The sequence below is a fragment of the Coregonus clupeaformis genome, chromosome 20, assembly GCF_020615455.1.
Source record: "Coregonus clupeaformis isolate EN_2021a chromosome 20, ASM2061545v1, whole genome shotgun sequence".
Classification (NCBI taxonomy): domain Eukaryota; kingdom Metazoa; phylum Chordata; class Actinopteri; order Salmoniformes; family Salmonidae; genus Coregonus; species Coregonus clupeaformis.
In genome coordinates, this window is record NC_059211.1 from 47,485,234 (window position 1) to 47,500,309 (window position 15,076).

The 15,076-nt window shown below is 45.8% G+C and overlaps 1 protein-coding gene across 1 annotated transcript in view; it reads right to left on the minus strand.

The window, feature by feature from the left end:
* The window catches only part of hcn2b (hyperpolarization activated cyclic nucleotide-gated potassium channel 2b), a 70,110-nt gene that overhangs the window by 52,574 nt on the left and 2,460 nt on the right, over nucleotides 1-15,076 (minus strand). Inside the window, exons 2-3 of the mRNA XM_041839598.2 lie at nucleotides 9,928-10,351; nucleotides 6,042-6,203 (exon numbers count right to left, since the gene is read on the minus strand). Coding sequence (XP_041695532.2) covers nucleotides 6,042-6,203; nucleotides 9,928-10,351 — 586 coding nt within the window. The remainder of the gene's footprint in view (nucleotides 1-6,041; nucleotides 6,204-9,927; nucleotides 10,352-15,076) is intronic.

Here is a 15,076-nt window from a genome sequence, read left to right on the forward strand (position 1 = left end):
GAACCACACCCGGCCAACATCGAAATAGAACAACATAGATATTCACAATACATAGATATTCACACCCTGACCAAACCAACTTGCGAACTCTATGTCAGGGCGTGACAGTACCCCCCCCCCAAAGGTGCGGACTCCGGCCGCAAAACCTAACTTAACAGGGGAGGGTCCGGGTGGGCATTTAGCCTCGGTGGCGGCTCCGGCTCCGGGCGTGACGTCCTCTCCCTTTCTGCCTCCCCGTTGCACCCCTGGTCCGGTCTGGACCTCGGCGCGATGCTTCCCCTCTCAGTCCTCCCACGATGCACCAAGCCCTGTCTGGACCCTGGTGTGGGAGGCCCCGACCCTGGAGAGGGGTTGACGTCTGATTCTGGAGTGGAGCCGCTGACCGGAGCTGAACTGGACCCCGGTGGAGCGGACTGCTCTGGCTCTGGACTGGAGCAGCTGACCTGGGCTGGACTAGGCACCGGTAGAGCGGACTGCTCTGGCACTGGAGTGGAGCCGCTGACCGGAGCTGAACTGGACACCGGTGGAGCGGCTTGCTCTGGCACTGGAGTAGAGCAGCTGACCGGAGCTGGACTGGGCACCGGTGGAGCGGACTGCTCTGGCACCAGCCGTATCGGGCTGGCGACACGCACCACTGGTTTGGTGCGAGGAGCAGGTACGGGCCATACCGGACTGGATACACGCACCACTGGTTTGGTGCGGGGAGCAGGTACGGGCCGTACAGGACTGGATACACGCACCACTGGTTTGGTGCAGGGAGCAGGTACGGGCGTACCGGGCTGGTGACACGCACCACTGGTTTGGTGCGAGAAGCAGGCACGGCCTGTACCGGTCTGTGAAGGCGCACTGGCGGCACAGTGCGTAAAGCCGGCGTATAGCCTGGTGCCTGCACGGACACACTCTCCTCAAAGCGAGTGCGGGAAGTTGGCTCTGCTACACCTGGCTCCGCCAGCCTCTGCTCTCTAAGGCCCGAGCTCTCTGCTGCTGGAGGTTTAACTCCTCTCTCAGCTCCCCCTGTTGCCTGGCCAGCTCCTCTCTCCGTGCATCCACTAATTCCTTCTCCCTTTGGGCCTCCTGCAGCACCTCCTTCTGAAGTGAGAGCTTCTGCTCCCTCTTCTCTAACAGCCCCCGTAATGTGGTGGCCTCCTCTCTCATACTGCTGATCCGCAGGTCTTGGAGGACCTCTACAATAGCGGCCTCCTCCTCCACGGTCAGCCCTTTCACGGCCTCCTGCTGCTTCGTCAACCACCCTGTGTGCCCCCCCAATTTTTTTTTATTGGGGTTGCCTCGGGTCTCCTTCGTCGTTTCGCATTTTGGAGTCGCCGTCTTTTCTCCCTTGCTGCCTCTGTTTGCTCCCAAGGAAGGCGATCCATACCATCCTGGATCTCTTCCCACGTCCATGATCCTTTTCCTTCCAGTATCTCCTAGATTGTCCAGGCTTTTTGCTTTTCCTGGCCACGCTGCTTGGTCCGTTGGTGGTGGGATCTTCTGTCACGTTCGTTGAGTACAGGATTGGACCAAGGTGCAGCGTGGAATGCATACATGTTTATTCACTAAGTTAACACACGACAAAACAACAAAACAACAAAAGCAACGTAACATGAAGCTCACAATGGCTATGTCAGGGCGTGACACTCCCTCTCTCACACACCAAGCCCCACCCTGCCCCCTGTGACTCAAGGAGCGCAGTTGTTGTTGCTCGACTATGAGACCACTTGCCGTTCACTCTTCAGTCTGCATGGTCAAGACTGACAACATTGCTGCTTTCCACTTTGCTTCCTAATATAAATCCACAAGCGTTCTATAATTACACTTAGTTTGTGTATCTTACTGTCTGCAAACAGCTAGTTTGTCTTTTCTTAGCAAGTTGTGGCTACAATAAATAATGTTAGCTCCTAATGCTTATCGCTAGTTAGCTAATCAATGTACTGAGTCAGAGCAAATGTAGCTAACTTAAACAGCCTGATACCAGTACTGGTGTAGGCCTAGATTAGCATGTTGTTTGCACAACGGTATCTTCTAAATCAGAGAGAAATAGGCAAAGGATGAATATGTTAGCTATATTACATTTAATGTAGACAAAGATTATAGGGTCCCCTGGGAAACACTGACCAACACTTTGGTTCCCACCCTGTCACAATAACTTCTCCCTGGCTTTTTCATTCGTTGTCATGTCAAACAACACTGTATTCAAAGTGCCCATTATTATAGTCTAACTATAGAATTATAATAATCCTTGTATTTCTCTTATTCCAACAGTTCACCCAAGTGTTTTGATCTAAATCGCAAGTCAAATCGCAATTGCAATAGTTGGTTAAAAACAACACCTCTATGTTTTGCCCATATTGTGCAGCCCTACATGGCAGTGTGGAAATGATCTCAAACGAGTGCAGGAAATGCAGAAATTGATGAAAATGCAGAAAATAAGTTTTGTTTGAAATTGAATTGAACAGTATAAAACCATCAGAATGGAGAATGACCCATTGAAATCACTTAGAATGTATGTGTTGCCACCCTAGGGTCACGCACTACTCATAAAGCAAATTAAAAAACATAAAATACAGTAAAATGCTGTCAAAAATTTGAAAAATATTGTGGCCATATCGTGTGTGTCTCTGTTCTCTGAGCAGCATGGAAGATGCAGAGCGGGATGCAGTGAGTAAGCAGGCAGCCACTCGAAGTGAACAAGTCTCGAGTGGCAGGGAGATGGATAATTTAACGCTGTGTCTCTCATTTGAAGCCATCCGCCTCTAGAGAGATACTGACCTTGATTGCTGGGAGATGCCAGCCTGTGCCCGATCGCCCAGGACGACTGTTCTCAGGGAAATTGGCACGGAGTACACAGAGTAGGGGCCCAACTCAGAGGAACGGAACATCAACAGGACCGAGAGGCATGGGTTCGTGTGTCTGTATGTTTGTGCACGTGGTATACGCTCACTGTGTGTCAGTGTGTGTGTGTGTGTGTGTGTGTGTGTGTGTGTGTGTGTCTGTGCGTGCATACCTTCGTGTGTGAGGCATACACACGGCACTGCGCCCTAGCTGCCATCATGTCAAAACAAGGAGGGAGGGGAGGGGGCCAAACACAATTACTGCACAGTAAGAGACACTGAGTCAACGTCTGCGCTAGTCATAATGTATCCTGGGCCTGGTTCAGGGACAGTGATGTAGAGCTGGCACGTAGTAGTGGAGCAGTCTACCCAGGCAGGCACAGTCCACCCAGGCCCTGGCCAGTCTGAGGAGAGACGTGGGAGAGATAGAGCCACCCTCCACCATCTCACTGCTCTCTACTGTGGGGTAATGGTGGCGATCTGGTCCTAGAGACCTGGGACACACAGCTCTTTAAGTTCAAATCAAATCAAAGTTTATTGGTAACGTACACATATTTACAGGTGTTACCGCAGGTGCAGCGAAATGCTTCTGTTTCTAGCTTCAACAGTGTAGTAATACCTAACAATAAAAAAAACAATAAACACATAATCCATAAAAATAAGTTATATAGGATGAGCCATGACTAGAATACAGTATATACATATAAAGTGTGTGAAACAGTATGTAAACATGAATAAAGTGACCAAGGACTATGTACATAGGGCAGCAGTCTCTCAGGTGCAGGGTAGAGTACCGGGTGGTAGCCGATTAGAACAGTGACTAAGGTTCAGGACAGGGTACTGGGTGGAGGCCAGCTAGTGGTGACTGTTTAACAGTTTGATTGCCTGGAGCTGTTTTTCAGTGTCTCGGTCCCAGCTTTGATGCACCCGTCTCCACCTTCTAGATGGTAGCTGGATGAACAGGCCGTGGCTCAGGTGGCTGAGGTCCTTGATGATCTTCTTGGCTTTCCTTTGATACCAGTTACTGTAGATGTCCTGGAGGGCAGATAGTGTGATGCATTGGGTTGACCGCACCACCCTCTGGAGAGCCCTGCGGTTGTGGATGGTGCAATTGCCGTACCAGGCAGTGATACAGCCCAACAGGATGCTCTCAATGGTGCATCTGTAGAAGTTCGTGAGTCTTTCTGGGGTCATGCCTGTGTATGGGTGAGCCCCCTGCCTCTCCTGTGCCCTCCTCTGGGGTTGAGGAATAGAGTTCACCTGGAACGGAGGAGCTTTAGCAGACAGGTGGTGTGACTGACTGGGGCTCCTATTCATCTGAGAGAGTAGCAGGCAGCCCCAGAGACACCCCCCAGGTCTTCAGGACCTTTACTACCATGCCATTACCACTAACAGCAATGCCATTAGCACTGTCATGCCATTAGCACTGTCTAACAGCACAGGAGACACATTGATGTTCTACAAGCATAGAGCAACCTGCAACCTGTTGAGTTATTGATATTGCTGTAACACCAAACTGCAATGGATAAAAACACAAATGCTTCTGCACATGCTAATTCCAAGTCCAAGTAAGAAAGTAGAGACATGTCCATGTGAAAACAAATAGTTCAGGCAAGAACTAAAAGAACCAAGCAATGTGTTGAATCCCTGAGTCAGGTGCATCTATGTTGATCCTCAGTCATGCTAGGCCTCAGCCTGTTCAAAACACATTTGTCTGTGAGCGCTCAGCCAGAGAGTCATGGCTTGTGAGGGCTGATGGATTGCTAGCACTATGATATCTGGAGAAAGAGAGAAGGAGAAATAGAGAAAGAGAAAGAGAGAAGGAGAAAGAGAGAAAGAGAGACAGGGGTAAAGACAAAGACAGGTGTGCTGCTGCAATGTGTCCCCTGCCTGTTCACGTCTTCTGTCTTTATTCTCTCTGTACTGTCATCAGCCTCCTCTCTCCGCAGGTGGACACAAGCAATGAATCATCTGTGAGTCCACAGACATCAGAGCAAAGAAAAGGAACGGAGCGCCCGAGAGAATGGCAGGCAGAGGGCCTTTTTATCTTCCTTCCTGACAGCGATAGAGAGAGACGTGCTGAATGAATGGGGCCCGGGCCTGGAACTAGAGAGAGCATGTCGTGACATGTGACAACAAGCCTCCAACAAGCCTCTTGAGTACTACTATAGTTGCTTGTTTACAGCAAGTCTGGGTGAGTGTGTCGTTCTTAGCAGGAGCTGGTTAGGAAACACCTATTTGTCCTTGAATGTTTTTGTCTCAGTGAAGACAATAAATTCATTCTAATACTGTCTGTGCCTCGGGATTCTTGCTTTTCCCAGCACTGGTGTTTTGGATGAGCATCTACTTCAGACCTCTTTTGAGGTAGGAAATACTCCTTCACGGCAGCACTTCAATGGTTGATTTTCCGGACCTAGATTACGCCTACTGGACTATGAAGCATGCTCCATGGAGAATCGCCACTGAAAGTGTTTTTAGTCCAGGAATAGGCTTAATCTGTGTCTGCAACATAGCCTCAGGGCAATTCGTAAGATTTGGTATGTGAATTTGTTCCCCTCCATTTAGTACGACACATTACGTTACGTTAGGTTACATTGTGAATGGAATAGCGGTCGTACAATATCATACGAATTAAAGGACAAATAGTATTATACGTGTTACCTGGTTGTACAAAAGCATACGAATTGGATGAGGTAGGTTATCATACATCTTGAGGGATGTATAGTATTCTCTGAGACCAAGTTGCTTGTTGCATGGTAACAACAAAGAAGAATTACGGGGAGAATTTACATTAGTGGATAACTAACAACAAAGGTCAGGATAATTTATGTAAAAGGTTAGGGGAACTAAAACGACAAAGGTTAGGAAAATTTACATAAAAAAAGGTAGGTGAATTGGGTTAAGGTTAGAATATGGATTAGGGGAAGGGTTAGCTAAAATGCAACAGTTGTCCCTGACGCCTCTCGAACACGCAACTTTTGGATTGCTAGACGGTCACGGTATACGCCCACCCATCCTCACCGACCAACTTCCCTCCTATCGTTTCTGTCTTAAGTAACCATACCAAACGTAACATATCAGACTTATTGGAGGTGCAAATATTTATGTAAAATACCAAACGTCTGTCCAGTGAGTCCAGTCTGGTGTCCAGGAATTGGCCCCTAGAGTACCAAATGGATCTAGACTCTAGAGTGTGTATTAAGCAGCACTTACCACCATCTTGTTGAGGGAGACCCAGCAGTCCTGGGGGAAGTCCTGCAGCATTGGAACCAGGAACTGCAAACAGCCATCCCAGTGACACAGCAGCAGCATCATACCAATCAGGTTGAAGATACGCATCACTGCACTAGCCAGGTCATAGGTCATATGGAAGATCTGTCACGAGAGGGTCAGAGAGAGAGGACAGTCAGTGGTGTGTTACACACCTCATTCATTCACCATTTCACATGGATTAAGCCTATGTTAACATAGCCAATGAACACATTATTTAAAAAAAAGATAGAAACAGACTCCATTATTTGCATTATCTGGTTACAACAGGATTTAGACAGGATTTGGATTCATGATTGGATTAGTTATTGTAATTCAGTAAGTAAGTTTACCGGTACCAATGATGCACAGTTGCTTTTCTGTACACACAGCAGTTACACTTTCATTAGTTTGCCTTGAGAAATGAAGCACATCAAATGACTTCAGTGATGACGGCACTAATTTCCTGCACTCATCAGGCACTAGTAGCTTTGATGAGATGAACATGATCAAGAGAGATAAGCGTGGAATGTAAAGATTAGAGCTCCATCGGCGTGTGAGCCAGGTGATTCAGGCACCTCACAAGACCTCACACAAGCCCATGGGGTTTAAAGCTTAACCGAATGCAAAATGAAAAGCAGCTCTGAAAGACAACACAAGGTCGGAGTGCCTCCTTTCGTTGTTTGTAAAAGTGACTGTATTGGAATATCTGTGGTGAAAAAGGCCAAACAAGCATCCTTCTGCATGACCTCTTTCTAGCTTTGTCTCAAAAGCCCTACAATTAAAAACAAAATCCCTGTATTACTGAGTTTGGGTGCTATGTGGGTTCTTTTCACGGTGCCTGCACAGCTGTTTCTGAATCAATTTACCTGCAGCCCACACACACACCTAAATAAATGCAGTGGCTTGTCGTACACCATTAAGGTCAGAGGGCTCAGATTGGTGCGTTTAGCGTATTGCTTTGCCCTCGCAGGCAGTTGCTCGCCATCTCCCAACTCCCCCTCCATGCTTCTGCTATCAGACTCACTGCCCGCAAGCAACAGGAGGAGGAGTAGGAGGAGGAGGGGAAAACACTTGGAGGCCTTGCATTTTGATTAGGATCCAATCGTGGGCTAAAACGAAGTCTTCAGCTAAATAGCAGAACTATGACATGTAACATGTGGCACTGTCAGTTGGCTGGATGGGCCAAGGCACATACAGTGAGGGAAAAAAGTATTTGATCCCCTGCTGATTTTGTACGTTTGCCCACTGACAAAGAAATTATCAGTCTATAATTTTAATAGTAGGTTTATTTTAACAGTGAGAGACAGAATAACAACAAAAAAATCCAGAAAAATGCATGTCAAAAATGTTATGAATTGATTTGCATTTTAATGAGGGAAATAAGTATTTGACCCCTCTGCAAAACATGATTTAGTACTTGGTGGCAAAACCCTTGTTGGCAATCACAGAGGTCAGACGTTTCTTGTAGTTGGCCACCAGGTTTGCACACATCTCAGGAGGGATTTTGTCCCACTCCTCTTTGCAGATCTTCTCCAAGTCATTAAGGTTTCGAGGCTGACGTTTGGCAACTCGAACCTTCAGCTCCCTCCACAGATGTTCTATGGGATTAAGGTCTGGAGACTGGCTAGGCCACTCCAGGACCTTAATGTGCTTCTTCTTGAGCCACTCCTTTGTTGGTCCATTTTGATCTCATCTGACAACAACACTTTCACCCAGTTCTCCTCTGAATCATTCAGATGTTGATTGGCAAACTTCAGATGGGCATGTATATGTGCTTTCTTGAGCAGGGGGACCTTGCGGGTGCTGCAGGATTTCAGTACTTCACGGCGTAATGTGTTACCAATTGTTTTCTTGGTGACTATGGTCCCAGCTGCCTTGAGATCATTGACAAGATCCTCCCGTGTAGTTCTGGGCTGATTCCTCACCGTTCTCATGATCATTGCAACTCCACGAGGTGAGATCTTGCATGGAGCCCCAAGCTGAGGGAGATTGACAGTTATTTTGTGTTTCTTCCATTTGCGAATAATCGCGCCAACTGTTGTCACCTTCTCACCAAGCTAATTGGTGATGGTCTTGTAGCCCATTCCAGCCTTGTGTAGGTCTACAATCTTGTCCCTGACATCATTGGAGAGCTCTTTGGTCTTGGCCATGGTGGAGAGTTTGGAATCTGATTGATTGATTGCTTCTGTGGACAGGTGTCTTTTATACAGGTAACAAGCTGAGATTAGGAGCACTCTCTTTAAGAGTGTGCTCCTAATCTCAGCTCGTTACCTGTATAAAAGACACCTGGGAGCCAGAAATCTTTCTGATTGAGAGGGGGTCAAATACTTATTTCCCTCATTAAAATGCAAATCAATTTATAAAATTTTTGACATGCATTTTTCTGGATTTTTGTTGTTGTTATTCTGTCTCTCACTGTTCAAATAAACCTACCATTAAAATTATAGACTGATCATTTCTTTGTCAGTGGGCAAACGTACAAAATCAGCAGGGGATCAAATACTTTTTTCCCTCACTGTAGCGTAGACGTGACAAGAACCTTATGGCCTGTAGCCCATTACCCAAATAAAAAAACACAGGAGAAAGCATTACCCAATCCACTAACACAACAGTTCTGCAGCCATTAATATGGAAATATTGTATAAATGAAATTTTAAAAATGTAACGCTAATTCATTTCCAATTAAATCAATGTAATAGTTTAAGGATTCTGATGAAATCATAATGCTCTAGATGGGAATCCGAAATGACAGCATGCTAAGTGAAAGTCCTCCTGAATCCTAAAGTACCTAATGTACTGTTGCCTGTCTGCCTAGCCAGCCCAGCTCATGAAAAAGGTGAGGTGAGCATCTGCCCTGTGCAGAGCAGAGCTGAGCAGTGGGTGAGAGGCACTCGGTTAAGTAAGGGGTTGATTCAATAATTAGGGGTTGTGTCTGGCTGAAATTACCACTCTGTAATCAAGAAAATAATTGTCCCATTAACTAGAGTACAGAACACATACAACTGAGTCATCAGACTTGGGTCAGCTCAGGGCCTCTTCTGGAATATCTTAGCGGGCACAGAAGGGGCATATATGTATGTATAGCCAGCACAGCTTTACACATCCAGTCACATCAGGGTAAAACGGACCACTGTGACTGGCTGCACTCCACAGCCAAATGCTGCGATGATGAGGCCAACACAGTCACTGAGAAAGCAAAGCTGTGAATGTCAGCATCCTGCTGATGTATATCAGTACAGATACAGAGAGGCAACAGTGTTGAAGGCCTGTGATAGTGTGAGACTAGCCTATTATTGGAAGAACACTACCCTGAAATAGGTTGGGCTGATGATGTTCAATCTGACTCCCTTCTGTACTTGTCCTGATTTTACAAACTAAAAGAGCTTATTCTTTCTACTCCTGCCTTAACATTGTATTATAGGGGGATTGCGGACTATGCCTTGTCCATCCTACCCCCTCTTTCCATTGGTCGATGCAAGTACTTCACCCATAGTGTGCAGCCTCTCATTGTAAATTCTAGAAACACATTGCCAATCCCATCTCCTCCTGCCATTGGTCAAAGTTAGACTCTGCCGAGTCCTCAACAACCGGATACTCCGGTTTTAAGGGGAAATGGAAAGAGAGCCTGTGACACGACATCCGCTTTTGGACGTTAACAAAGCGACACTCCATCTTAACTCCTCCTCCACATTTACTGGATTAGTTGAACAGTGCAGAAGAGAACCTCCCCAGACAGTTTTTTTTCTTCTTCTCCTCAAGACCAGTATGTAGGAGATCTAGTTTCAGGCGTTTATTTTACGCCTGCTATGTTAGGTTAGGTCAAAGTAAGTTCTAGAGCCCAGCTTACCTCTTCCCATTGGTGGATGTAACGGATGAGCCTGGACAGCCTGAGCAGCCTCAGCAGACTGAGGATCTTGGTAAAGCGTAGGATCCTCAGGGCTCTGGCCGTCTTATACAACTCGGAGTCGATCCCCTTCTCCACGATCAAGAAGATATAATCCACAGGGATGGAGGAGACAAAGTCCACCATGAACCAGGTCTTTAGGTACGTCCTCTTGATCTTCTTGGGGTCCAGGATGATCTCGGTGTTGTCCTCAAACACGATGCCTGTGCGGAAGTTGAGGACCAGGTCCATGAGGAAGAAGGTGTCAGAGACCACGTTGAAGATGATCCAGGGCGCGGTGGTCTCGTCCTTGAAGAAGGTGATCCCCACGGGGATGATGATGAGGTTGCCCACCATGAACATCAGCATGGTGAAGTCCCAGTAGAACCTAGAGGGCAGGAGAAGGTGGTTAGGGGACTGAGAGACAGTTAGAGTGGAAGAACTCAGGACACCTGAACTTCAACTCCTGTTCAATCGAGTAGAGGCTTAACTAAATTAGCAACAAAGATGGAATGCATTATGACATTTTATTAAATCGTTTGGGGAATGGCCTTGACTCCGAGGGAAAATCCTTGGAGCCAGATGATGTGATGACAGGTAGCCCCTATGCGGGACCACCCCCAAGGAGTTCCAATGACGGGCCTTAAGGTTATTATAGCTGGTGGTAGTGGGGAGGTGGATGGTTGTCGAAAACGGTTGCTCAAAAACAGCAAGTGAGAGAACGAGGGTAAATTGACATATAAACAGATCCCAAGATTTACACCTATTGGTTGAGAGTGAGGATGGTGATAATTGCCAGAGTGAGCCCATAGGTTAAACAGCAAGCGTGAGGAAGGAGCATTATTGTGCCGTGCTTATAGGCTATAAGGTAAAATGGTGACATTCCACACATAGCTAACAGGAAAGAAGAGAAGAAACAAGATGCTATGCTGATGATACGTTTGTATTCATTCCCACTATGCCCGTAGAATAGGAAACAAAGTGAATTATGATATGCTTACTGGATGAAGTTAAGCGAGCATTCAGACCAGCCTTCCTGATTGAACTTTCCTAAACTACATGTGTGGTTCAGGTATAAACAGTTGATGAGGTGCTTTGGACAATGCCATTGACTTCCACAATGGCATTCTTCATTAACTGTTAAATAATGTTTAAAACAATCAGGGAAACGTAAGATTATACCGAATATCCACCTTCCCACTCTAAACTGGTTATCACAAATCATACAAATATATTTACATTTTAGTCATTTCGCAGACGCTCTTATCCAGAGCGACTTACAGTTAGCGAGTGGATACATTTTTCATACTGGTCCCCCGTGGGAATCGAACCCACAACCCTGGCGTTGCAAGCGCCATGCTCTACCAACTGAGCTACACAGGGACTATTTAATTCATATATCAGAATCATCTGTTGGCTTCTATTGTAGGAGTGATGATGTGGAATGAATTGGCAAGACAATCATGCATTCAAAAAGTTGACCAATTGACAGGGGCTATTACTTATTGTAACTAGGGTATATCATGATGAGTACTAGTTCAAGTAGAAACTGTAGTATCACTGTTTTCATTATGAGCAAATGTTCTCCCTTGCTATTTGCTGTGCATATCACATGCAAGTAGTTTGGAATGGCCAGGAAAGTTGCAATACATTATCACTATACTTACGAGACGATAAGATACTGTATGTATTGCAATTCTCACGATTCCCACCATTCTCACTAATCACGATTCTATATGTAATGCGATTCGATACTGCAATTTGATGTTCCAAACAAATTCTCACTATATGTCTGCTGCACAGAGACAAGAGCGAGCATGAGAAAATGAGTTTTGATCAGTCAGGGAAATAAAAGTGCTGAAAATGAATTGGCTCCCTATTTAAAAAGATGGAGAATAAGCTATGAAGGGAAAATACTGGTGTGTGGGTGCAGGTACCGCCAACTAGCGCTAGCTGACGCTACCTACAGTAGCAAAAAAAAATAAACTTGGAGACAAATATCAATATAGAATCATCCAACAATAATATCACGATATGTAACTTTATGGATTTTTTCCCCCTATCACTAAAAGTCACTAATGTTGCTTTATCCATCTGACAAGTACCCTCTCTACTTACTGTAGCCTGCTCTCTACTGTCCACATCTTACAACACCCTCTGTCAGACAGTGGCACACTGACAATAACACACACGCGCACACACACACACACACACACACGCACACACGGCTGGTGGCATGGCCTACCGTGAAACAGTTAATAATCAATAGTCATATCACCGCATCCTGTCAAAAATCAAGTCCATCCTCCTGCTCATGCATGACAAGGTCATGTCAAGGACAGGAGGGGAGGCGATATGGAGGAGGGGGTAATATGAGGGTATAGCTGGATGGTGAATTGATTCTATATCCTTGCTACAAGGACAACGGGTGGCAGAAGTGAAACCTGAATAGTAGGCCTATCAGTATATTTGAATTATTGTGACAGCGAGGTTATGCAAGATAGTCACAATTTTGCATATGGAATATTACATTTGACAATAACGTGTGATGTAAGAGATGGATTAATATTGAAGAGCTCATCTGAAAATACATATTGAATGTTGCACCTAGTGTAATATCAGTGGCTATCAATACTGCTGTCTAATCAACCCAAGGTAAAGGGATTCAGTGCTTGGGAAGAGAGTAACTGATAGGCGTGACGCTGAGTCATGACTTGACTGACTGATCCTGCCCGATCGGAAACGAACATCGATGACTCGACTGTGTGAGCGATGAGATCATCCTTCTAAGGAGAAGTTGCTACAGTAGGCTACATACCAAAAATGCACTAAATGTTGCCCGTGAAGTTTGCAAATTGCTCAAACATACTGTATCAGAGAAGTTATCGGTTATGAAGTCGGCCTACTTTACAAAATCGCTCTCGGTCTAAACGCACATTATGTGACAGTATGCTGTCATGTTGACAGTTTTAACTGTCAATGGCAAATGAATAACGTCATAAACAGGCCACAATCAAACTCAAACATATGGCTATAGACTACTGTCAAATGTGTGTAGCCTACCGTATAAAAGCACAACTATCAAATTTGCAATAAAGACTTTCTGAAGGTCATGACATGGGAGCTGTCCATTGTGCTGAACCCGATATTCGCAGTCGCAATTACAGTTCTGCGAAAGCACCTTTGGCTATAAAGTTGTGCCCTATTAGGAAAGTGTCTCAGCTTAAGTCAAGCTTACAAAAAAAGGCAAACTCACCCCAGATCTGTCAGTTTCATAGCAGTTTAATCAATGCTGCCTGCAATATTAGAGTAAAACCCTTTTTTCTCCACATTTTCTCACCAATGACCTCATCAGAATGCATCCTAAATAAACTATATGGACACCTCTTCAAATTAGTGGATTCTGCTATTTCAGCCACACCCGTTGATGACAGGTGTATAAAATCAAACAAAAAACCATGCAATCTCCATAGACATACATTGGCAGTAGAATGGCCTTACTGAAGAGCTCAGTGACTTTCAATTACATTTTAGTCATTTAGCAGACGCTCTTATCCAGAGCGACTTACAGTTAGTGAGTGCATACATTATTTTTTATTTATTTTCATACTGGCCCCCCGTGGGAATCAAACCCACAACCCTGGCGTTGCAAACACCATGCTCTACTAGCTGAGCTACATCCCTGCCGGCCATTCCCTCCCCTACCCTGGACGACGCTGGGCCAATGGTGCGCCGCCCCATGGCAATGTGGCACCGTCATAGGATGCCACCTTTCCAACAAGTCAGTTAAGTTTCTGCCCTGCTAGAGCTGCCCCGGTCAACTGTATGTGCTGTTATTGTGAAGTGGAAACGTCTAGGAGCAACAACGGCTCAGCCGCAAAGTGGTAGGCCACACAAGCTCACAGAATGGGACTGCCGAGTGTTGAAGAACTTAGCGCGTAAAAAACGTCTGTCCTCGGTTGCAACGCTCACTACCGAGTTCCAAACTGCCTCTGTTTGTCGGGAACTTCATGAAATGGGTTTCCATGACCGAGCAGCCACACACAAGCCTAAGATCACCATGCGCAATGCCAAGCGTCGACTGGAGTGGTGTAAAGCTCGCCGCCATTGGACTCTGGAGCAGTGGAAACACGTTCTCTGGAGTGATGAATCACACTTCACCATCTGGGTTTGGCAGATGCCAGGAGAACGCTACCTGCCCCCAATGCATAGTGCCAACTGTAAAGTTTGGTGAAGGAGGAATAATGGTCTGGGGCTGTTTTTCATGGTTCGGGCTAGGCCCCTTAGTTCCAGTGAAGGGAAATCTTAATGCTATAACATTCTAGACGATTCTGTACTTCCAACTTTGTGGCAACAGTTTGGGGAAGGCCCTTTCCTGTTTGAGCATGACAATACCCCCGTGCCCAAAGTGAGGTCCATACAAGAAATGGTTTGTCAAGATCGGTGTGGAAGAACTTGACTGGCCTGCACAGAGCCCTGACCTCAACCCCATCGAACACCTTTGGGATGAATTGGAACGCCGATTGCGAGCCAGGCCTAATCGCCTAACATCAGTGCCCGATCTCACTAATGCTTGTGGCTGAATGGAAGCTAGTCCCTGCAGCAATATTCCAACATCTAGTGGAAAGCCTTCCCAGAAGAGTGGAGGCTGTTAAAGCAGCAAAGGGGGAACCAACACCATATTAATGCCCATGATTTTGGAATGAGATGTTCGATGAACAGGTGTCCATATACTTTTGGTCATGTCGTTTATCTCACCCTATGTGAATCTAAGCTGAAAACTGACGGCTACCTAACAAACATACATAACAGTACTACTTTACATTTGTGTTACTGAGTAAGGGGTCAGTGTAAGTCCCTGTGTATTTCTCTAAAAGATAAGGTCATGTTTAGGAAAGAGGGAGCAAGGGCATGTGGTGCTGCTTAATAGCACAATCACCTTAAAAACCACTCCAACCTTAACCTTAGAAGAGATGACGCCTTAACTCTTTCTTGACACCAAGACCTGCAATTGACTTAATAAAAAATCGTGGAGCCTCTTATAATTACACGTGCGCATAATGGCATTGATTATCAGTTGGCTTAAAATAGCTGTCACTATACCAGGGAGAGT